Source organism: Puccinia triticina, chromosome 3A (genome assembly GCF_026914185.1).
Source record: "Puccinia triticina chromosome 3A, complete sequence".
In the NCBI taxonomy this organism is placed as follows: Eukaryota; Fungi; Basidiomycota; class Pucciniomycetes; order Pucciniales; family Pucciniaceae; genus Puccinia; species Puccinia triticina.
In genome coordinates, this window is record NC_070560.1 from 3,666,659 (window position 1) to 3,690,745 (window position 24,087).

Here is a 24,087-nt window from a genome sequence, read left to right on the forward strand (position 1 = left end):
TACTAGTAAGTTTAAGCCCCTTCTCTTGAGATTCTCCGCTATTTCTTTCTGGGATTTAAAACACCCCTGTTTACAGGCCCCAGTTCTTCATTCTAGAGGGATTAAACACCCCTGATTTATCAGGCCCCTCTTTAAAATTAATTATATTCATTTTATTACATCAAATTGGCCCAAATTGGCCCAAATTGCCTTATTCTTACGCCATAATTCCCAACAATTACGTTGGAATTAACCCTTATAACCTTGTCTTAGAGTTTTATAACTCTAATCTTTTGCTTTGCACCACGTGTAGCTAGAAGGATAATATCCTTGGCATCACGTAGGCTGACAGTTACAAGGAATTGATAAGTTGTAACTAGAGTTTAAATTGCATGAGGAAACAGAATATGAAGTCAAAAAAAGGTTATCTCATAAGATGAAAAAGATATGAAGTAATTCATATGTAAAAAGTATATAAAAAGGCAGACTTTAGGTCAGCTGAGTTGGCTCTAAGGCTAACAGTATTGCTGATGATGATTTTGTCAACTTTGGCCTGCTTAGCCACGGTGGCAATGTCAACCGATCCTTGTGTGGAGAGATTGGGGGCAATGGTCTTGACAAGGACGGCAGGACGGGTGGAGTTGGAATTGGTGGAAGAGGGGAGTTCGCCCCGGGCGCGGACTACATCGGAGAGGAGGCGGTCAAAGGCGTCCTTAGATTGAAGGCCGCAAGGGCCGGGCGTATTGGGCAAGGAGACATTGACAATGAGAACCTGGCAAGACTGCGGAAGCGCTTGACCCACAGCTGGAAGCCATTGACCAACTCTGCTGGCAAACATATGTTTTTACCCAGGTTGATCCCAAGGACCTGGCCGACTTTCAACTGCCGCGGGGGCTCAATCTCTTCCGCAATCTTGCCCAACGCCTGATCCAACAAGCCTGTCTGCGTCCCCGCCAATGAAGACAATGTGGTCGTGACCAGATGGGTAAAGCCGCCGTTTTTTGGGCTGGATTCATGTTGTTGTACCGTGACAGCAGCGTGGGGTAGCCCAGGCCTCAATGCCGGTCTAGATGGGTCAGCAGCCAATTTTGCAGCTTCAAAAGCACAGCCAAGTGGCCTTGCGAGTTGAACCTGTGCTGGTTGACAATTGGCTCCGTTGAGGGGATTTGGAACATCCTCAGCCTTTAGAGAGTAGTTTGAGGATCCTGATTGCCAGATGATGGGCCTCTTTGGAGTCATCGTGGGTGGTGAGCTTGATGATTGGAACGGAGAACCAGGAATGGATGGCGGCCCTTGTATCTGTTGGATATGCACTGGAGCCAATCACATAACCAATGAGGAGGCCCTGGTCCAAGCTGGGAATCCACCAACAACGCCGCAAGTAGACACCCAGCTCCCCAACACCCTGGCCAGAAGACAACACCTCCTTGATTGACCAGGGCGAGGCACTGGATACCAATGGAGATGGTAAGAGCATCTCCAATGGTCCGGCGGTGGATTTGCTTGCCTTTAGCGGCCTGCAAGCGGATGTTGCAAGGTGTCACTATGTGTCACAGCAGTCTGTATTACAAACTGGATCCCACACTGCCAATACAGGCCCAAGCTGCCAAAGAAAGCAGCCAAGGGTGGCTTTGATTGACAGCCGCTCATTTTGGCAGCTCTCTCAGCAGCTCTGCTGGAGGCCAAAAACAACCTTTGGCCCGCCAAAGTTTGACTCAGGCCGTGCAACAGCGGCTCCGTTGGAGATGCTCTAAGGAGCTTTGGAGGGCTTCGAGTACCCCTGCGGGTTCCGGGTACCCGCAAACAAGTGCCTGGCACCTGTGAACAGCCTATAAGTCAGTACTAGGGAAATCACGGCTGCACTGCGGAACACAAAGACAATCCAAAAAAAAGGAAATGGTTTGAGATGCTAAATGAAAACTTATGAATAAACAAAGTATTAAAACCTGAGGGCCTCAATAAAAAAAGGAAATTGTGCACATCTCAAATGCACGGGCATGATATTATTTCAGGGTTCATGTTGTAGCATTTCTGTGTCCTGAACAATTTTCCTTCTGAAAAATTAACGCCAATTAATGCTGGTATAGACTACGCCAAGCTATGACAGAGTTATAGATCAAGCACTCCTATAGGATTTCTGCCCTGAACCTGGCATTCTTCCGAATATTTGTATCAACACTGGTTACTCTATGTGTGTCAAAAGGTTGACAGAATAGCTGCTGGGTTAGTGCTATCTACTACTGAATCAAGACAAATGTGAATCTCAGCACAGCAACAGCAACATCAATGATAACAGATGTGGGTAAAACCCAACAACACTCTTAAAGTTGAAAAGATTTGAACTATCACTGCATGGATTATCCCCTTAGACATGCCTGTCTGACAAGAGCTCGGACGGGCATGTTCCACCAGATGTTGGACATGTGTGTCCAACGGGTGGTTGAACCCACCCGTCGGATACCTCTGTTTGAGCAGAACTTGGACGCTTCTGCCTGACAAGCTCTTGAGCAGCGGGGCTCAACCACTGGTTGGACTTGCAAGACCGCGCTGCAGTCGGGCAGTGTGGCTTGAGCAGTCCTCGGACCAGATGGTTGGACAGCCTTGCCTGACTAGAAGTTGGACAAGGCTGCCCAACCAGTTCCCACTTGTTGGATTATGGTGTTTGACAGGTCAGCTGGTTGGACAGAGCTATCCAACAAGTTCACTTGTCAGACAAGTTAGTCCGACAAATCTGAACTCGTCGGACATGTAGGTCGGACAAGTGGTGCCAATATCCAACTCGCCGGGCGGAATCCCTCTCGGCAGGCTGGATGCACATTTACTAAGCCTGTGGGGAGGGGATGCTGGTGCCAATGTCCACTGGACATTGGCACCAGCATCCCTTCCCGACAGGCTTGCCGGCAAGCTGGACAGTTCAGCTTGCCAGCAGGGAATCCCTCTTGGCGCAGGCTGGATACACATATTCGCTGGTAAACATGATTTATCCAACCTGTGCCGGACTGCCTCTTGGTACCAGCTGGATAACAATGTATCCAGCCTGCGCCAAGAGATATTTCCTCCTGAAAGGCTGGATAAAGGTGTATCCAGCCTGTCGGGAGGGAACCCCTCTCGGCGCAGGCCGGATACATATGAATTGATGAAACATCCAGCCTGCGCCAAGCAGTAATCCTTCTTGACAGGCAGCTTGCCAAAACGGTTTCCTCCCAGCTAGCTAGTTACATAAATATGTATCCAGCGGGCCAAAAAGGTTTCCTGCTGGCAAGCTATATATCTAGCTAGCCATGAGGTCATGGTATATATCATGTGTATCTAGCTAGCTGGGCACATCTCATACCAGGAGATACCGCTGGGTGAGGAGGTGTAAATACCTCCCTAGTCAAGGCGGTGTACACACCTCTGACCGTAGGAATCCCTCCAATCAGGGGAGTGTAAACCTCCTTGACTGGAAGAGTCTATTAGGTCAAGGAGTTGTACTTTGACCAGGGAATTTTAGCTATGTAAACCTCCTCAACCTGGGGGTTCCCTCTGGCTGGGAAAGTGTCCTTTAGTTAGTGGGTTAAGCCCCCACAGGCAAACTGCTTTGGCAGTGGGCAGTTTGAAGGGGAGAAAACAGCTACAGTCAAGTCCCTATTAACCCATACTTCCTATTAACCCATTAGAGAGTTTTCCACCAAAATTGCAAAATGGCTGGTAAACGCAACTTATTAACCCATAGTCTCTTTTAACCCATTCCACCAAGGGGTATGGGTTAATAGAGACTTGACTGTACATAAAGCTGCTTGGGCAGTAAGGTGGGGAGAAAGTCTCCCCATAAAAATGCTTGGGAAGTTTACTGAGGAGGAAAACTCCCCACAAAACTGCCTGGCAAGTTTGCTGAGGAGGAAAACACTTCATAAAACCGCTTGGGTAGTTTGGTGAGGAAATAAATCCCCACATAGAGTGGTGAGGAGGATAATTCCCCATGTACCAAACTTAACAAAGGCCCTGCCCTTCCGTGGGGCAGTCCTCTGCAACGGCAACCCTACAAGGGACTGTTTCAATGGTGTTAACCATGGTTTGAATGGTGCAAACGACAGTCTAATGAAAGGTGTAAACCAAGGTTTCAATGGTGTAAACCAAGTTTTAAATGGTGTAAGCCACAATTTGAATGGTCTAAACCATGTTTTAAATGTTGTATACCACAGTTTAAATGGTTTAAACCATGGTTTAAAAGTTGTAAACCACAGTTTAGATGGTTTGAACCATGGTTTAAATGTTGTAAACCACAGTTTAACTGGTGTAAACCAGGGTTTTTAAATGGTGTAAACCATGGTTTAAATGGTGTAATGTGTGTAAACCACTGTTCAAATGGTGTAAACCACAGTTTAAAAGGTCTAAACCATAGTTTACAAGGTAGAAACCTCAGTTTACAAGGTATAAACAACACTTTGAAAAGGTTTAAAACATAGTTTAAATGGTGTAAAAACACCATTTGAACGGTGTAAACCACAGTTGACAAGGTAGAAACCACGGTTAAATGCTGCAAACCACCATTTCAATGGTGTAAACCACGGTTTACAGGGTGTAAACCACGGTTTACAAGGTGTACACCACAGTTTACAGGGTGTAAACCACAGTTTACAGGGTCTAAACCACAGTTTACAAGGTGTAAACCACGGTTTAAAAGGTGTAAACCACGGTTTACAAGGTGTACACCACAGTTTACAAGGTGTAAACCACGGTTTACAAGGTGTAAACCACGGTTGACAAGGTGTAAACCACGGTCTCCAAGGTGTAAACCAAGGTTTACAAGGTGTAAACCATGGCTTACAAGATGTAAACCACGGTTTACAAGGTATAAACCATGGCTTACACGGTGTAAAACACTGTTTAAATGGTGTAAAACCAAAGCTTACATGATGTAAACCAAGGTTTGGATTGGGTAAACCTCTGTTTAAAGGGTGTAGACAAGAATGCACATTGTTTAAACTAAGGATGCCAATTGGGCCAGGTGTCCAGGAGGCCGCCCAAGCCTGAGCGGGTTTGGGCCAGACGCAGACACCACTTTTGCAGATTTTTTTAACATTGGCCTGGCCCATGAAAGCCAGTAAACGGTGCGGGTGGCCGTGGGCTGCCCAGCGGGAGCCTGTGGGCTTTGGCAATTGGAAGGGATCACTGGATAGTACAAATGTGGATGACAACAAGCTAGATTTTAAAAAATCAAGAAGGCAGATGCTCTTGCCCACTGCCCAACAATGAGACCCACATGGTCAGAGAGTCTTAACCCTCATCCTACACATTGGTACTAACAACCTAGTCCAGAATGTGAGTACTCATAGACAGCAACTCAAATTCTAACAAGGATGTTTAGATTTTCCAAAACAGATTCTCATCATCTTTGTGACAACAAGCAAAATTCCAATAACAATGGTTAGATCTTCCAAATCAGATTGTTGTCATTATTGTCAACAAATGTAGACATCAAACAACAAGTCACATGTAAATTTTGTTATAAAAGAAGCTTGGTTTGTTCTCCACTCAGCAGTGCCAACAGAATACTTAAAGATTTTCATTACACCCAGTTTTAGAAACGGAATCCCTTGTCTATCATCCCAAATCATCCCATTCTTAGTTATTTTAAATCTACAAATCATGCCTCATTCAACCCAACATAACACCTCTGAAGACATTGATATCACGGCAATGAACCCAATTACTGATTGTGGTAAAACAGGGAATATGAGCTTAGAATATCCAAGCACACCAACAAATTCTTCTGCCAATAGTGGAGCTGAGTCCCAGTATCTCAATGGATCCAAAACCAACAGTCACAATCAATTCAAAAAACGCAAGCTTACCAGTAAGGTCTGGAACCACTTTGAGAGGGATGCTGAAGGTAAGATATTTTGGCATCTCAATCTTGTTCTGCTATTAGTGGCTTGTAGCAGTTGGACTAATTTTTCTATTTACCATGCCCCCAATTAGGTAGCCTTGTGAAGGCGATCTGAAATTACTGCAGCTCAAGGCTTCCTAGAATGTCTGCTTTGGGGATGAGTCACCTTCGCCAGCATGCTGATAAATGTTTTGTTGAGCATGGTGCCATCACCTCTCCAAAACAGTTACAGCTCACCTTCTCTGGACAATCAAAAGGCATATGGATTTTCTCTCAAGAAAATACATGCAAAAAGATGTTCAAGAGGTTCCTCAAGCACAAATATTCATTCAGCATGGTTGAGCACAATGGCTTTGCTGAATTTATGCAAACGTGCCAGCCAAACTGTTCAATCCCCGGACAGAAGACTTTGAGGAAAGATTATGTGGATCACTATAAGCAACTCAAGTTAAACCAGTTGGCAAAGATGGATAAAGTCAATCATATTTCTTAGAGCCCCCTTTGACCGGAAGGGAATCCTTCCGGTCAAAGAGGCTGTAGAGCCCCTTTGGCTGGAAGGGATTCCTTCCAGTCAAAGAGGCTGCAGAGCCCCTTCGACTGGAAGGGAATCCTTCCAGTCAAAGAGGCTGCAGAGCCTATTTTGGATACACAATGATGGTAGTAATGGATGAGAAAAAGAATATATTGATGAGGTAAGGAAAGAAAAGGCAAAAGAGGAAAACACAAAATCAATGCAAAGACAACAATGAGAATCCAAACAGAGCTGAAAAAGATTGTAAAAAGAGACATGTCATAATGACTTAGATTGTGTTTATTAATCCACCGCCGGGATTAGTAATCTAAAGGCGCATGACACAAAGATTGGCAACCACCAATAAGCCGGATAAATGAGCTCCCGCCACCCAGTAACAAAGAACAGTTTGTTACACAGAGCCCCTTTGACTGGAAGGGAATCCTTCCAGTCAAAGAGGCTGCAGAGCCCCTTTGACCAGAAGGGAATTGTTACAGTTGAAGAGGCTGTAGAGCTCCTTTGACCGGAAGGGAATGAACAGCTCAGCAATAGGGATTCATATAATTCTATTTTTTCAAGACAATCAGTGTGCAATCAGCCACTTGACACCTTGGAAAACTAGATCCTGGTGCTCCCCCAGGACATATGCAACATAAATTCTTGCATATTCTTAGCTCCTTGATGGGAAATGAGATTTCTTTTAGACACAATTTACACTTTTTTTACTTTCTTTGAGGAGCAATTGTTCAAATCTGAAGTTTATTTCTAAGAACCAAAACCAGAGCCTGGAAACATTTCAGAAAAATATGATGTACAATTGGAGCGTAATTTGTGAGAAAACTGGGATGAGACTGTGAGACACGGATAACTGATTAGCAAAGAAATGGAGGTGAGTAGTTGACAATAGATAATAAACAAACCCTGTTAAGATAGGTGACAATTGGAATGAGGAAAGGGAAGAGTGAAACAATCTAAGACAATAAGGAACTATAGAAAAGGAACAAGTGTTAGTATTGATGAGATTTGGACAGCGCTGAGAATCAAGATTGCGGGTTTCATTAATCACCAAGTTGGAAGCCAATCAGGCTGTCCAGAGTTAAGGCTTTGACCAATACTTGTGAGTGCGGAGCAAAATGAAGATGTTGACAAAGTGCCTTGATCTGATGTCAAAAGGATTGAGAGGATTGATGATTGATTGGGGAAAAGTAAGATTGAGATTGATGATGTTGACAGGACCGGATGAGCAGTACCAAGTATATTTGTCAGATTAGGTTTAGATTGATGAAATCTGAATTGGTTGATGACTGCGTGGACAGCTGCAAGATGCACGCGTTGCGCACGAGTTTCAACAGCAATGTCATTGTATAGGGCTTTGCCAGTAGATCTTGCTGGATCAGTGGGTGGAGGACTGGGAATTTCTGGAGCTTTCCTGCTCAAATAGAGCTCTGCATTCTCACCTCCCTAGGTAACAAAAAGCATTTCAGCTTTCAGAAAGAATAAGATTTAAGGGAAAATCTATTGAACAAAATTCATTTGCATTGTAGATGGTTTCTTGTAGCAAAGGTCCATTGACTTTGTCTGTGTCTGGATGAAAGTTTACATCTGGGTAAGTTTCAATTTTATTGGAGTAATCAAAAAATGCTGATCCGGTGACTTTCCAGGTTAATTCAGGTATTTCCAGCAGCCCGCCAAACTACAAAAACAGGAATCCTTGTGATTTAAACCTATTTCTGAATCCTTCTTCCAAACCCTTTATTGAGCTGATTCACTCATGTAAAAATTGTTCAACCTTTTCCTTCACTGATCACACAATATTATACTTTTCCTCAACACTGATTCATTGTTTATTTCAAAATCATCTGATGTCGCCAAATAAAATGGTTTCACTTATTAGATCATACTAGAGGCTACGGCGGCTTTGCCGCTGTGAGTTCGAGCTGCGCGCTTACACCCCATTGATTGCCCGGGCTCATTTCAGTCACTCATCAATAATTTAGACTCAGCCCCAAACTCGGACAGCAATAAACCCTCATTGCAATATAAGTAAAATCTCACCGCCACCGCAGACGCAACTTCAGCCAATATAGCCTGCCATACCTTCCAAGAGGAATATTTTAGACAGCCTATGCTGTTACAAAAATTGCCTTGGCTAATGTTAATCCTTCCTGCAAAGGAAAAGCCTTGTTTTAAATCAATTATGCCTAGTCTATATATACAATTCTTGTCAATATGTTTGATCATGTCTTTGCCCATCTTGACACTGAGCCGTTACGTCAAACGTTAATTTTACCAAGGAAGATTTAGCTCAGATCTAGTCTTAAAGTGAGGTCGCGTCACTCATCGCAACCAATCGCGCCTGAAACACGGCCTGAGGTAACCTGTCCGGAAATGAGTGGTCAGCTCCTACCAAAGAGAGACTCGCTATTAAGAATGTCTCTCACTTTAACAATACACCGCCCGGTTCTGTCAGTTACCCCCACTAATGAGCCTGAAAACCACGCTCGGCAACCTATGAGACTTGCATTCAAACCTATTGTCGTTGATAGTGTTGGAAAAATTACAAACTCCACAATTACCTGTTTGCAATTCACCTTAACATTTGATTCAGTCTAGTTGCCTTCTTCAAAACGTTGCAGAACATACCTTATGAGCTACTACAATAAAGTAGTCGGGTCCCAGGCCAGGCTGATGCCCCAAAGTTATCGTAATCTCAACAATTGTTCCGATGGCATTGACAATCAGGTGTCTAACCCTTGAGTGTGGTGTTGATACGGTCGTCAGGACTGGGGTTGCTGATCTGAAGTCAAGTTCCAATGCTCCATCTTGACTGAAACCAGAAATTTCTCCTTTCATTGAGTAACTGCGGCGAGACGTTATGTTCTTTCCGCTGAAAAAACTTGAGCTTAGGTTAACTGGAAAGCATGGTAATGCTCCGGCCGTGCTTGACCTCAGAGAACCCCAAAGCAGATTATTCTCTGCCACGCCAAACCTGTGGACATCTTCTGAAACCTGAGACAGACCCATTAGCGGCTATCAAAATGGTAGGGAGATTACGACTCACGTCCTTCTCCACAAAGAACCCGCCTCAAAAGTTCAGGCGATCCTCATACCCAAGTGAACTATTTGTACATTTCAGCGCGTGGTTGCTTTGAATCATCTTCTTTTGCTTGACAAGCCTGAAAATCGTTTTGTGCTTGCAAATGCGATTAAGACCTTGATATAAGTTGCGATAATAGGACAAACGTACAGCCTTATGTAGAGACAGGCAGGGAGGAATCAACATTTAAGCAAGATTAATGCCGTGGCATCAGCTAATTTGTGAAATGCATACCCTTACTGGATGGCATTTCCTTGCCTTGACACAAAGAAATAAATTTTATTTTTCCGACTGGTCTGTCAGCCCAATGGGCAGGCCAAAACCTCAGCAAGAATGACGTAAGCCTAGCTTTGTCGCCACACACCACGCCAACGGGCTTGGCCCCGTCACTCATGCAGTTTATTCCACAGGGCCTCAGCTGTTTGGTCGCAGAGTTTGACTTGCCGACTGTCAAGCCTTTGCGTTTAGGGTCTCATTCCAAATGCCCTTACAGCCGTTGCCAAGACCAAGACATAGGCATGTCTAAGTACTCCCCAACCTTTAATTTTAAAATCGCCCGGGGGATACGCTTTGACCAATTGTTCAGACCAAGGTTTGACCAATTCTCACTGGTCCAATTAGTGACATAGTCACAGGAGGGTCCAAAGCCTTCACTTGGCCGCCGGTTACAGCAATCACGGCCTTTATGCAAGCGATAGAATAAAGGAGATGCGACAACCATCCCATGCTCAGCGTCACGTTCATGCAGTTGCTAGAAAATGATTGCCATGACAATAAACAAAATAATCCACACTCAGACTAATGTTACGTCAACAAGTCAACTAAATTTACCATGTAAGCAAAGTATCCGGTATTTTAGATTGTGACCAAAATAACATCCGGTCCAACAACTTCACCCAAGCAAAGCCTCCGGCGTTTAGCCATGTTAAAACAACAACAAATAAGCCTGAGGGTCAGATCCATGTAACACTCCTGGACGCAATATGCAGATTTCCGGAAAACATAAGGCAGTTACTCCCACAAGACCACATTTATACACAAGTTCATCTCAAGATATTGTAAATCAAACATACCCAGGCGTCATAGATAAATTATAAACATGAAATTTGTCTCAATCAACACTACGCAAAGCAAATATCAGTCCCTTGTCCCCAGCTTATGTCGTATTAGACATAACTTGATGTTTAACCACGTACCAAACTCATGCACCCGGCTAAACTTCAAAAATCATTGCTCACGTTATCATGAAGTCGCGCCGCGTCAGAGTTGACTAATGGCCGTCTTTACATAAGTAAGAAAACACGTTAGTTAGACATCACTCGCCCGCCCAAAGTGAGAGACAAACCTTTGTGGAGGACATTTAAACATTTGCTTGTGAACAACATTCACAATACCTTTTTGCGATTCTGGTTTTACGACGAGGAGATTATTCACGTCCAAGACTCTTGAAAGTGCAACATAAAGCTGGCCGTGTGAAAAGATGTTGGACTCAAGGTATACACCTGCAACTTGGTTCAGAGTCTGGCCTTGGCTCTTATTTACTGACATGGCAAACGCTGGCGCCACAGGGAATTGATATCTGAAGAAGGAAAGGCCTGACTGCGCGTTAGTCTTGTTTTGAAGTTTTATCCTTGGAAGAATTATTTCTGATCCAATCGCGGGCCTAGACATTAGCAGTCCTCAAATAAAGCCAGTTCCGAAATCAACAACCCTAATACGTGAACCGTTGCAAACTCCTGCACCAATTGACATGTTCCTCATGACGACAAGGCGCATGCCAACTTTGACTGGTATTTTGTGTTCCGGGAAACCCAAGAAGGATAGCTTGTTCAAACATTCTTCTGGCAAGCTAGATATACAGTTGGGATCTGGTGTGTCAATTGACCTTAGAATTACTGCCTGGCCGGAAAGTTTATCTGGAACTTTGTCGTTGATCTTATGCACGTCTTTGTTCAGGGGCGATAGAATACACCTTTCATTCAAATAAGATGTCCCTTGATCGCCGGATCTGACATTGGATAGGTCACCGTAAACAAAGTTTATCAGTGAGGATTGCATCTCGTCCCTCAACTTCAGCGACACAACATTGATGTGGCAAAGTTTCACCACTGCAGAATCCGTTTTTTGCCATTTGCCTTCACCAAGTGCAAGTAAAAATTCCGCAAATGCGATATTTTTTGAATTGTCTTTGGATGCAATTGCTTTTGCCAAACGCATATTTTCGTCTAAGATGAATTCAGATACACTCGCCCAAATTGATGATTATTTGAGGGTCGCCTGGTAAGAAGGCGGGAACTCATTATATTTCACTACTGGCAAGATTTGGCAGAAGTCACCTGAGAAAACCACGACCTTTCCTCCGAACTCTTTATCTGAACTGCAAAGCTGTTTCAAAGTGGTGTTTACCGCTTCAATCGCGTTCTTGTTGAGCCTGACAAAGCTTGATTCCTAGCAGAGTGTCTTCATCAATGGGGCATTCAACCCCTTTTGCAACATCTATTGGAATTTTAAATGCTGAATGCGCCATTTGGCCAAATTTCAAAAGCAAAGCAGCAACACCAGATGACGCAACAACAACTTTCTCGTAATTGTTAACCGTAGCAAAGTCAATCAAGCTGTTGAGAAGAAAAGTTTTACCGGTTCCACCCGGCCCATCCAAGTAAAACAAACGGCAACGATTCTTCTTAATAGCGTTTTTGACTTTTTGTGTAGAAGCAGCCTTGCCTCCGATTAAATAACCGTTCATTTTTTTGTAGACGGATTGTCGTGATGGATAGATCTTCTCCTTTGTCTTCTTCATTTGTCATCCCAATCATCATTCTTGCTTCCCTTTTTGTCGGAGCAAGTCCACATGAGTTGAGAGTACTTCCCATGCCGGCGAGTATACTCTAAAGGCAAAACAAAGCTACGACCCTCCTCTCGGCGTTGTTGAGTCTTTTACTGTACCTCTTGCGCATGTCAACCCAAGTATGGTCATCAGTGAAGGACAGGAAATGAGAGTCAAATAAGGTGAGCGGTTCGGATGGCGGTGAATGGACACATATTATGGCAAACATCTGAGCCAGTTGGTAGCCGGACCGGACGATCAAGGCTTTGTGCAAAGCTTCATTGTATAAGAAATCATTTACCAAGAGTCCTAAAGTGTTGCACGCGTCTTGATACGTTACGCAAACTTCTTCATCAACGGTCCTAATTTCTATGAAAGTTGTGAAGCCTTTCCTATGGAGGAGGAGTACCCTCAAATAGAACCGCTTGCCGGTGAGATAAGACACGGAGAAGATCCTGCTGACGCATTCGTCTTTTGATTTGCGCGCGACCCAACATTTTTTTGATTTGTCCCACCAAAAATAGGTCAGGATATCCTTGTAGAATAGGTCTCTAGCATGTTTACCGTCCGCTCCAACGGCGTCTTTGAGATTCAAGAGCATGTAGCCAGTCAGCGTAGTTTGCGTAGCTTTCCCGTTGTTGATCTGGCCTTCTAAGCCTTCCTTCTTTTCGAAATAGACAAGCTGTTTGCCGTTGTCATGAATGGCCAGGCGAGTAACCGGAGGCCAACAATTGGATAACAGGATCTTAAAAAGCCTCCATGCGGCTATACAAGCAAAGTCAGTTCAAACCCTGGAAAAAGATAGGTTGTTGCGCACCTTCACAAAGACCAATGTACCTGCCTTCTATGTACGATTTGACCTTGTCGTTTGAGTCAACCGCCAGAGTTAAGTGATTGTGACCTTTAGTTATATATTCATAGAGGTACTTGATGGCCGTTGTATTAACTGGGACTTCCACGTTAATATGACACTCAAACATTCGTATTAAGTAGGGGCTATAAGGAACCACAGAGCCATTATTGAAAGTTGTTGTATGTTTTTTTACCTTGCGCCCATTGTCTCGCCTAAGGTAGACAGGATACGCTCCGTCGACGTTAACCATGCGTTCCAAAAACGGCTTTGGGAAACCTGATTTGCAACTTTTACCATTCCAACATGGTCTAGTCTTGCAAGGACCGTGTAACATGAATTCGCACACAAGCCTATGAAGGACTGGTGATGTTACCGGATCCGGAAGCTCAGCTGAGATCATGTTGTCTATTTCCTTGGGTGTTGTCGGTTGGTCCTTTTCGTCAACAGTTAGCATAAGGTGTAAGTGCGGAAGACCTTGTTTGTGGAATTCAACAGTCCAAACGTAAGCAGCAACCCGGCCAAAACGCTCCAGTTTGACAAGTTGGACAATCAGTTCTTTCATTTTGAGGTCAAAAACCCGCACAACAACCGTTGGATGATCAAAAGATTTCTTGTCGGCAGGCGTTTCGTTCAATATTTCTTCCCAGTTCGGATTTGCCGTCATTGTTATGAAGTATGAAGGTGAGCCAAATTTGCGGCAAAGTGCCATTGCATCTTGATATAGTTGTTGCATACAGCAGGGACTGCCGATAAAACTCGACGGCAGTATGACTGTCCGTCCCAAAGGGTCTTGCTCGTTTTCCAGTGACCTGACAAGTTTGTTATACTGGCTGGCTTTCAACTTCGCTTGGTTGTTAGTGATGAAAGATGTTCTCTGGTTTTTGACACAAGCATACATGTCAACCAATATTTCCTGAAATAGGGACTGGCCTGCCAAGATTGGGGAGAACTTTTTCCGTCGGCGAAACAACATATACAAAAACCACTCAAGCGAGCCGACCTTCCAATTATCCACTAAAAATCAGGCAGGCTACCCATCAGCATTGTCTCAAGAACTTAGCCGTGCATACTTGAGACTCACCCCTCGCCGTTGAAGCTTGATACAGGTTATCCCATTGCTGCTCCCCATATGGGAAGAATAGCGGGTACCTTAAAGGCATGTAAGCTGAGTGGAGGTTCAATATGAAATCAAATCCATTGTTGCGTCGGTGCAGAAGAATTTGCCTTTTGGCGATGATATTCCCATCACCCTGGACAACTATTGCGACTTTGTTGATTGTAGGACAGTTGTATCTTTTTGGATCTGCTCCTGGTGTGGGAACGCCTTGAAGATTTAGTGTTTTTGCGTTTGCCATCTCAAGAACTTCAAGGGCCAACCGGAACCGTTGCGCGTAGGGGTTTATCTCCGTTAGGATATTCATTAGCTCAAGAACGAGTTCGGGGTCCATTTTGGAAGCGTTTTGCATGTTCCCACCTCTGCCTTGGGCTTGGGTTACCCTAAATTTAGCTTCTTCAATGCCGCGTTTGCCTATAATGTAGATCTGACAAAAGCCTGCATCGTTGGTTGTAGGTTCTAAGCTGGAGATCCAATGTGTCAATGCACCGGAGACTTTGAAGACGTTGACCCCCATCGGCCCAGCCACCAAGTAGTCGATATTAGCACCAAGCAAAGTGAATGATAGCGCGTTGTTATACATTCTGGTGAGTAGTTGAAAGTCGGTTGATCCTAGAGAAAGTTTTGCGTATTGTATTAAACGGGGATGGCACGCTAGTGTTTAGGGAAATCAATAAATACGTTCATCCTTTCTTGTGAGTAAGTTTTGTAAGAGACACGGGTATCTCTTAGCACTCCGGTTGACGCAAGGTAGAGAAACCTTATTCTTTTGACAACACATAGTGTAAAGTTTTGTTTCTTTCTTCCTATCAGCAAGAGTTGATTTGTCGGTCCAATGGAGTGCATAACACCCGTTGCACACTTTATCGCACCGTCCCAGGCGATGTGGGAACTTGTATTTGATTATTGTGAATACAATTGACTCGTAATTGATTTGAGTGCTGATAGATACCTTCATGCGTTGGGCTGGCATCTTAGCGGGCGTCAACGGAGTTTATACTGGATGATGCTATAGATCAGCCATTACCAAGCCAAGTGACGGAGGCCCGCAGAGACCCGGGGGGCATTCCTATGCTTATGGATAAGCCAAGGGGTCCCCGCCGGGGACGTTAGAGTCTGTTTTTGTTGACTGCAAAATATTCCGCTAAGTCATGCTGCGCGGAATTAAGACACCCCCGCATTAACCACGGAAGACCTTGTGAAAACTCAGGTGAGCTCACGCGTTATCAACATTTGGGAAACCACGCATCGCTGATCTTGTCTCATGCTCTAGCTAAAGCAGAATTTGGTTTCCAAATACTTTTAGTCGTTGCAACAAACAGGATTGGGATTTTGAGGAAGTTGCTCAAATGGACTTAAAATTTTTACACATGAAAAGAAGTTTTTTTGAAGTTATTTAAATTGTGTATGACAAATTTGGTTAGTGCTGGGACAAAATAATTGGCAGTGAGATAAGAGACGGGTAGGGGGCGCTATCTTATTTACAAGGTAGAATTTTAACAGGGAATATGGGAGCAACATTGGATAAGAATGAGAAAGAAAGTTGCCTGGACGCTCTGGAAAATGAAATCAACGATTGGGCGGCGTGGGACTGCACGGGGGAGGGGGGGGGGGGGGGGAAAGAGTTGCCTAGTCCTCTGACCGCGGTGCGGGTTGGCTGGTTGAAAAATCCTCTGGTGATACCTGTATCTTGAGGGAGGCCGCAAGATAAGCAAACTGATTGGCAGCGGGAGAAGCAAATCATTTGATTAGTACTTTCTCATCCTTTTTGCCGCCTCTTTAAGAACATCCTTGTGGGGCCGGCCCCGCTTAGCTTTGGTAGGGGGCGTAATTTGCTCCTCATCGCCGCTTTTGTCGTTGTCATCAGATGCCTGGTCATTCGAGGTGTGGCCCTCATCATCCAAGCCGTCGGGTGTCTTTCTCTGGACAGCTTTACCTTTTGATGGTGTTGAGATTACCGGATAAGCCCCCTCAGCCTTTGGGTTCTTTTTGTTACTTGCCAAAGCTTGACAATGAGTAGGAATTCCGAATCCGAGAGGCGTGTGATCAGCGTTAATCGTCAGCCCACCGCACGACCCCGCACTTGCATTCAGGGATGAGCCAATGACACCTTTAATCGCGTTTCGGTTCCCCGTTGATTGAGATGTCAAGGCTATTGGTTGTTGAGGGGGGGAAAATTTGGTTGGGCTTGGAGAGAATTTGGTTCTAACATGGGCGTAGTTGAAGATCAATAAATAGATCTATCTGGGCAATAGTCGGTAGATTGTTGCTCACAATTGGATTCCTGATCCAGAAGAGGTGTTAGTTGTTGTGTTCGATTCACTCTGGCCTATCTGATGCCCATTTGTGATACTGACTGAGGAGACCTGCCAACATTTTTATTGACTTAGAATCACGTTGGCCTATGATAATACTAAGGAAACTGGCTTTGCTTACCAATACAATTGCAGTATGGGTCTCCATCTCGAAATCAACAAGACACCCAAAAATGCATACCTCCCGGCCAACTTGATAAAGACTATGAGTTTTTATCAAGTTCTTGGTTCTGGGCACAACATACCTGATGTTAAATCGTCTGTGGCAACAATGCTGTTGCAAGTGTTTGTGCGTTAGCTAAAATTGACGTGAGATAAGTTAATGTACGCACTTCGCCATCCCAGTCGCAGTGAGCAACAGTAACCTCTAGTCGGGTGCCGGGTTCGGCCAACTCAGATACAACTTTGCGGCACTTGATGACCATCCCGAGCCCGGTGACATTTGTCTTGTTATTGAAGTCCGGTTGATCTGCCCCAGTGTCACCAATGCAAGTGACTGTTTTGTGCGCGTATGATAAAACTGGTGTCAAGCCGTTGTTGAGTGCTATAAGCTTACCACTCAGTGAATAGACGGAATTGGAATTGAGGGTGTTGTTTAGGGCGGTGTTAGTCAAAAGTTGTACTTTGAAATTTTTGTGTTTGTCGGTTTGGATCCCACCGCACTGGAAATAGCTGGGTGTCTTAACGTATCTGTATTGGTTTGCACGGACAGTATCAACGGTTGACTGGGTAATATTGGGTTGAGTCAGCGATTAGAATCACAATGTACGGCACGCAGGGCTTACATCTTCAAGGGGGACAAAATGGCCGGTGAACGCGGCCGGGTGGTTAGGTGTGCGGATGTTTGACATTGTAGTATTGGTGATTGGGAGACAATCTCAACTGCGGGATAAATATTAAAGGTTAGTTTGACTGGGGATTGGTGATTATAAAGGTTGGCCTGAAAACTTACAGGTCAAGGCGGCAAAAAATGAGGTGGCAAGAATAACTGACGGCTTGGTATTCGATTGCTTGCGGCTCTGGTGCTAATAAAGACGTGAGCAGGGCCTTTTGAGCTGATTGTTTGGGGCTGGGTATGCAAGAGGCGGCCCTTGTGGTTGGAGGGGGAGGAAAGGTATCGGGGAGCTGTGGTGGGAAGTATACGCGGTACGTTGAGGGCGGTTTAAGGGTAGTGGAATCAGGACAAGGTAACTCAGGAAGGTAGCAAATGCTGAAGGCCGGGGGGGAGAGTGAGGTGGAGGTCTTAATGGTTGGTGACAACTTGCTGCTTATTAAATAGACGCAGATTGGAAGGACAAGGGAGTGTCGGCGAATATTTGCAGGTTGCAGCTGTTCAGGCCCGTGCAAAGTTGATTTGACTGTGGATTCGTCCAGGCAGAAAAGGAGCAGGCAGTTACTCACAAGACGAGTCGGGAAATAGTTCAGCTGGGGAAGTTGCCCTGGCACAATGGCTGTTAGGACGGCGAGAGGGATCAAAAACCAGGCCGGAGAAAGTAAATGTATTGATCCTGGGCTGGCCTAGTCAAAAGGAACGGTACAGCAAAATCCTGGGCTGGCCTAGTCAAAAGGAACGGTACAGCAAAATCCTGGGCTGGCCTAGTCAAAAGGAACGGTACAGCAAAAGTAGGCTCAACCATGCCACCAGGAGTAGTCCCTTCGACTGTCGCCAATGCAACAAGACGGTATTCGCTACAGTTGTTTGGATTGGGACGTAGGGGGGGGCAGGAGTGGCGTACTTGGGCGCCGGCTAAGTGGTTACTGATGGTGGGTTCAGATGTGGTTTGTTGGTTGTTGTTGAGGGTTTGGAAGGGTTGAGGAGGGTTCAAAATGCGTTGGCTGGTGGATTGTATTCGCTGTGCGTCGACTGCCGGTCGGAGTATAAAGAGGGCGTCGTTTCCTGTGTCTTTCCGCTGGGGCGATTTGGCATGCTGTAATTCCGGCTACCACTAACCCCCAACCCCTCCGCTGTTGCTCTTGCGCAGTTTGAGGGGCAAAGAGTGGGCCCCCCACTGGTCACAGCCTTTGCTGCAGGCCGGGGGCCTTCACGTCCATCCCTTTTGACCCGTGCGCTTGACGCGGGCTGGGGGGTGAGCCTGTGGACACAGCACTCTTGCTGATGTTGGAGGGCTAGGTTGAGTTTTTTAGGTGTTTGTAGAAGTTAAATCTTTGTGGTATTTTTGGATATTTTTTGATGTTCTGAATGGTTATAGGGGAAACCCTTGACATTTGTTTTGTAGTTTGTTTAGAGGGGAAACCCTTAACATTTTGTTTTGTAGTTTGTGATATCATAGGTGAAACTCTGGCATTTTTTTTGGGGGGGTCTCAGTTTTGTGTGTCTTTAATAAACTTGGATTTTTTCAGTGGCTGTGAGGGAGACTTCAAAATAGTGTCTGAATTAAACCTGATCTTAATGAACAGTCTGAGACAAGCAGCGGCAAAGCCGCCCTAAAAGTCTAGTAGTGGGAATTAACAAAATCAATTATCAGTTTCCGTCCCCTTCTTTTGCCGCATACTGGCCAAGCCATTGCCAACCACCTCAGTCAGTTTTTGATTGAGTGGAATGCGCTCAAAAAAGTTTCATTTGTCACCCTTGAAAATGTCAGTTTCAATAATGTATCTGTGACCCAACTCCATTGATTCATCACTGATTGATCCGAATTTGCCAGCCGTCCCTTAATCTCAAAATACTTTCACATCTGTTGCTCCGCCCATGTGATCAACCTTGTTTCCAAGGATGGACTCATGAAAGTCAGTGGTCCTGTTGAACACCTTTGACAAAGTGTCAAATATATCCATGGCTCTTTGGCCAGGATGGAAGCATTCAAATGTGCCATGGTCAAATCAAATATTGATCCAACAAAGAAGCATTCATCAAAGGATGTTCCAACATGCTGGAATGCAGCCTACCTCATGATTGAATCATTGGTACCTCTCAAGCTTGCCTTCCAAAAGCTCTCTATGGATGACAAGAAATTTTAGTTTAGCCCTTGTGCCCTTGACTGGGACCAGCTTGTTCTCATGAGAGAATTCTTGGAGCCTTTCTACACAGGTATGTAAATAAACACATTTCTGTTGTTTTTCAGTTCCCAATTATGTATTCCAACTTTGAATCACTCATCTATGCATTTATGGTGTTCAAAGTTGAAATTATAAAATTTTCAATACATAAAATCATAAGGCCCCGTTTGGCTACCGCGTTATAAGTCATAAATGGTTGAATTTATGACACCGCAACCCAAATTTTGCCCGGTTGCCACCAAAACTTTGAAACCCCCGGGAGTCAAGCTTCATAAATTTGACCATTTATGACATATAGTACATCAAGCGCGTCTGGGCACATGCCCCAGTCCCGCGCGGCCAAGCGCCACCGGGGGTTTGGGGGGTGCCCAGAGGGCTTTATCAGGGAGGTTGGGCGGGCGGCGGATCTTGGCACATGCCCAAGTCCCGCTTGGCCGACCCCAAGCTCTGGGCCAATGGAATCATCGCGGTAACATATCTAGACTGATGTGTGTACCGGCCATTGGATGTGTCAATATCGAGGGCCAATAAACTGCTAGTCTTGGGGAGGAGATCTCCCATCAAGGAGAGAACTACCCCTCCTCAATGGTTGGTCTGCAAACCGGTCATTGAGAGGGAGAGACGACTCCCTTCTTGGTGGTCAATACCTGTATTGGTCATCAAGAAGAGAAAATTGAGGAGTGGAACTTCTCTCCTCAATGGCCGGCACCTTTGGCAGGCGTGACACCCTTGCTTGGCCTGGTTTGTGCCAAACCCTGCCAACTTGGCCATGTGCCAAGCGGGGGTTTTGGGTGTGTCACACACGCTTTGGGCTTGGCCAAGCGGGCTTGGGCTTTTCACCCCCAAATAGTGGATGTGCCCAGACAGGCTTGATGCACTATATAACACGGCAGCCAAATGGGGCCTAAAGCTTTCAAGTGATGATTTCATATGTACCATTCTAGAAATATTGCTCTAATTTGAGTGCTTGGGTGGAAAATAGTTTTTTTAAGATTAGAATTTTATGATTTTATGGTGTTATGATTTTATGCAAGACAACTTTGAACATCCTAATTATCTTTCTGTATACATCTGTCAGCCACACTAGTTTTGAGTGGCAGCCATTACCCAACAATGAACCACACTTACTGGGTGATAAAAAAATTGAGAATCTACTTGCAAAGTTCTCTTGGCTCCAAAACAATCCTCTGTCTGACATCATTGAGCCAATGAAGCAGAATTTCCTCAAATAATGGGAATCTATGCAAGAAATTGCTGTGATTGGCCTAGTCCTTGATCCTTGCTATAAGGTCCAATACCACCACCTCAGTCTTGAAGAAACACATAGTTCCAAAGACATCAAATGTTTCTTGGGCAACATTCCGACTGGTATCTTGGCTCCCTGTGATATGTACATCCCTTTGCCCACGCCTGAAAACCCTTTGGCGACCACATCTACCGCTCCCAGCAAAGTTGATGAGGACACATCCAAATTCCTCATGTTCATGAACGGTTCTTCAGATGGCTCTCAGATTAACACACCCGGTGGTGAACTCAACTTATACCTTGAGGAAAGAAATGTTAGCATCACCAATGACAAAAATTTTGATATTCTTGGTTGGTGGAAGATGAATGAAATTTGCTTCCCATCCCTCTCCAAACTTGCAAAGATCATTTTAATGACCCCAGCCACGCCTTGGTGGGATCAGAATCAGATTTTTCCACTGCTGTGCATGTGTTAGACGACTACTGAAGCCAACTTAATAAAGTTACTACCAAGGCCCTCTTGTGCTCTCAAGATTGGATGTGTTTGGCCAAGTAGCTGTGGTTGCTCCTTCTTGTATTTTTCTCCTCATTTCTTTTGACTACAAGCACCAGGAAAAGAAAATAGTCACTTGATGACAAGTGACATCATGCCAGCTCCAGCAGGCTACCCGCCATCTACCCATCATCTACCCACCATCTACCCATCACCTACCCACCATCTACCCACCATCTAACCACTTTCAGAATTTCCACAGGAGATCCTCAGTTTTCACTGGGCACCACTGATCCCCATTTCTGGTCAGCTGATACTCAGCTTTAGCTCCAAGCTTATGCTCAGCTTTGTTGCCCAGCTCATGCTCAGCTTTGTTGCTCAGATCAGAACCAGTCCTGGCCCAGCTGCTTTTCAGCTTTATTCCACTCATGGCTCATATTAGACTCATACTAGGACTATCATTGGCCCAGCCAATGCTCAGCTTTGGACCAGTATTGGCTCAGCTGATTTTCAGCTTTGATTAAATCTTGGCCCAGCCAATGCTCAGATTCTGAGTCTGACCACTCCTGTAACAGCTTATGCTCATCTGTGGACCAGCCTTGGCTCAGCTGATGCTGAGCTGTGGACCAACCTTGGCTAAGACAATGCTCAGCTGTGGACCAGCCTTGGCTCAGCTGATGCTCAGCTGTGGACCAGCCTTGGCTCAGTTGATGCTCAGCTTTGGAACAGCCTTGGCTCAGGTGATATTAATCTTTTTAATAGTCTCAAAACAGCTGATACTCAGCTTTAGAACAGCCTTGGCTCAGCCAACGCTCAGCTTTGTACCAGCATTGGCTCAGCTGATGCTCAGCTTTTGAAAAGTTTTGGGCCAGCTGGTGTTAATCTTTGGAACAGTATTGTCACAGCTGATCCTAAGCTCTGCACAAGCCTTTTACAAGATGATGCTCAGCTTTGGACCATTGTTGGCTAAGCTGATGCTCAGATTTGGAATATTCTTGGTCCATCTGACACTTGGATTTGTATCAGGCTTGAAATATCCAATGCTCAGCTGTGGCCCAGGCTCAGCCAATACTCAGCTTTGGCCCAGGCTCAGTCAATGCCTACTGCTCAGCTTATGATGAGCATCAGCTGTTCCTGGGAACAAATTAGGATCAGCTGACTGTGCCACATTGAGTACTCTGGTGCTGTCCTGCAAGCTCTACAAGTGCTGGTGGAGCAGACTTGGAGCAGCGCTGGAGTAGCTCTGGAGCAGAAACCAAAGCTGCATCATGTCACTTGCCATCAAGTGACTATTTTTTTTTCCTGGTGAAGCTGCCTTTTAAACTCTCAGTATGACAAATAGTTGAATGAAATTTGCTTCCCATCCCTCTCCAATCTTGCAAAGATCATTTTGATGACCCCAGTCACCTTGGTGGGATCAGAATCAGATTATTCCACTGCTGAGCGTTTGTTAGACAACTAATGAAGTCAACTTAATGAAGCTACTATCAAGGCCCTCTTGTGCTCTAAAGATTGGATGTGTTTGGCCAAGTAGGTGTGGTTACTCCTTCTTGTATTTTTCTCCTAATTTTTTTTGCCTACAAGCTGCCTGTTCAACTCTCAATATGACAAATAGTCTCATCTCATATCTAAAGTAGTTGCACAGTACAATTTTCCTTGTTCTTGTCTCAACTCTCATGTATTGACACTAACACCCAGAAATGTGAAATTTTAAATATATTGCCTATTTTCACTTCTTTGACCTTGACCCATGGGCTTCCACTGGGCAGCCTGCGGGCTCCCCACCTGGCCCAACCGCTTGCCGCTGGGTAGCCTGTGTTAGCAATGACACGGACCCGGGTTTGGGCCAGACACAAAAATCAGGTGATTTTGCCCAGCCTGGCCTGTCCAATTGTCTAGCGGGTTGAGCCGGGCTAGCCCGTGGGCAGCCCAAGTCTACCTGATTGGCATCCTTAATTTGAACCAAGGTTGAATGGTCTAAACCACTGTTTAAATGGTGTAAAACCACAGTTTACAAGGTGTAAACCACAGTTTACAAGGTGTAAACCACAGTTTACAAGGTGTAAACCACAGTTTACAAGGTTTCAATCACCATTTAAATGGTGTAAATCATTGTTCACAAGCAAGCTGTAAACCACAGTTGAAGAGATCTAAACCACAGTTTACAAAGTGTAAACCACGGTTTACAAGGTCTAAACCATGGTATACAAGGTGTAAACCACGGTATACAAGGTGTAAACCAAGGTATACAAGGTGCAAACCACAATTTACAAGGTTTAAACAACGGTATACAAAACCAGAGTTTGTAAAACAGTGTTTAAAAGGTGTAAACCAGAGTTTGTAAAACAGATTTTACAAGGTGTAAACCAGAGGTTAAAAGGTGTAACTGAAAGTCTAAATGGTGTAAACCAAAGTTTAAACGGCATAAACCACTGTTTGAATGGTGTAAACCATGGTTTGAATGGTGTAAGCCATGGTTTGAATGGTGTAAACTATGGTACAAATGGTTTTAACCATGGTTTAAATGGTCCAAACCACGTTTTAAATGGTCTAAACCATGGTTTCAATGGTGAAACCATGGTTTGAATGTTCTAAACCATGGTTTAAATGGTCTAAAACATAGTTTAAATGGTTTAAACCACGGTTCAAATGGTTTAAACCACTGTGCAAATGGTGTAGACCACACCTTACAAGGTGTAAACTATGGTTTAAATGGTGTAAACCACAGTTTACAATGTGTAAACCACAGTTTAAAATGTGTAA

General features: G+C 44.7%; 2 protein-coding genes across 2 annotated transcripts; both read right to left on the bottom strand.

Moving 5' to 3' along the window:
• Positions 1-554: 554 nt before the first annotated feature.
• Positions 555-1,218, bottom strand: PtA15_3A430 (uncharacterized protein; the record flags this gene model as incomplete). The annotated part of the gene is made up of 2 exons (XM_053167398.1): positions 555-564; positions 803-1,218. The coding sequence occupies 2 exons, from the start codon at positions 1,216-1,218 to the stop codon at positions 555-557; spliced, it is 426 nt and encodes a 141-aa protein (XP_053018618.1).
• Positions 1,219-16,001: 14,783 nt separating this feature from the next.
• On the bottom strand, positions 16,002-18,205 carry PtA15_3A431 (uncharacterized protein; the record flags this gene model as incomplete). The annotated part of the gene is made up of 2 exons (XM_053167399.1): positions 16,002-16,458; positions 18,180-18,205. The coding sequence occupies 2 exons, from the start codon at positions 18,203-18,205 to the stop codon at positions 16,002-16,004; spliced, it is 483 nt and encodes a 160-aa protein (XP_053018619.1).
• Between the last annotated feature and the right edge of the window lie 5,882 nt (positions 18,206-24,087).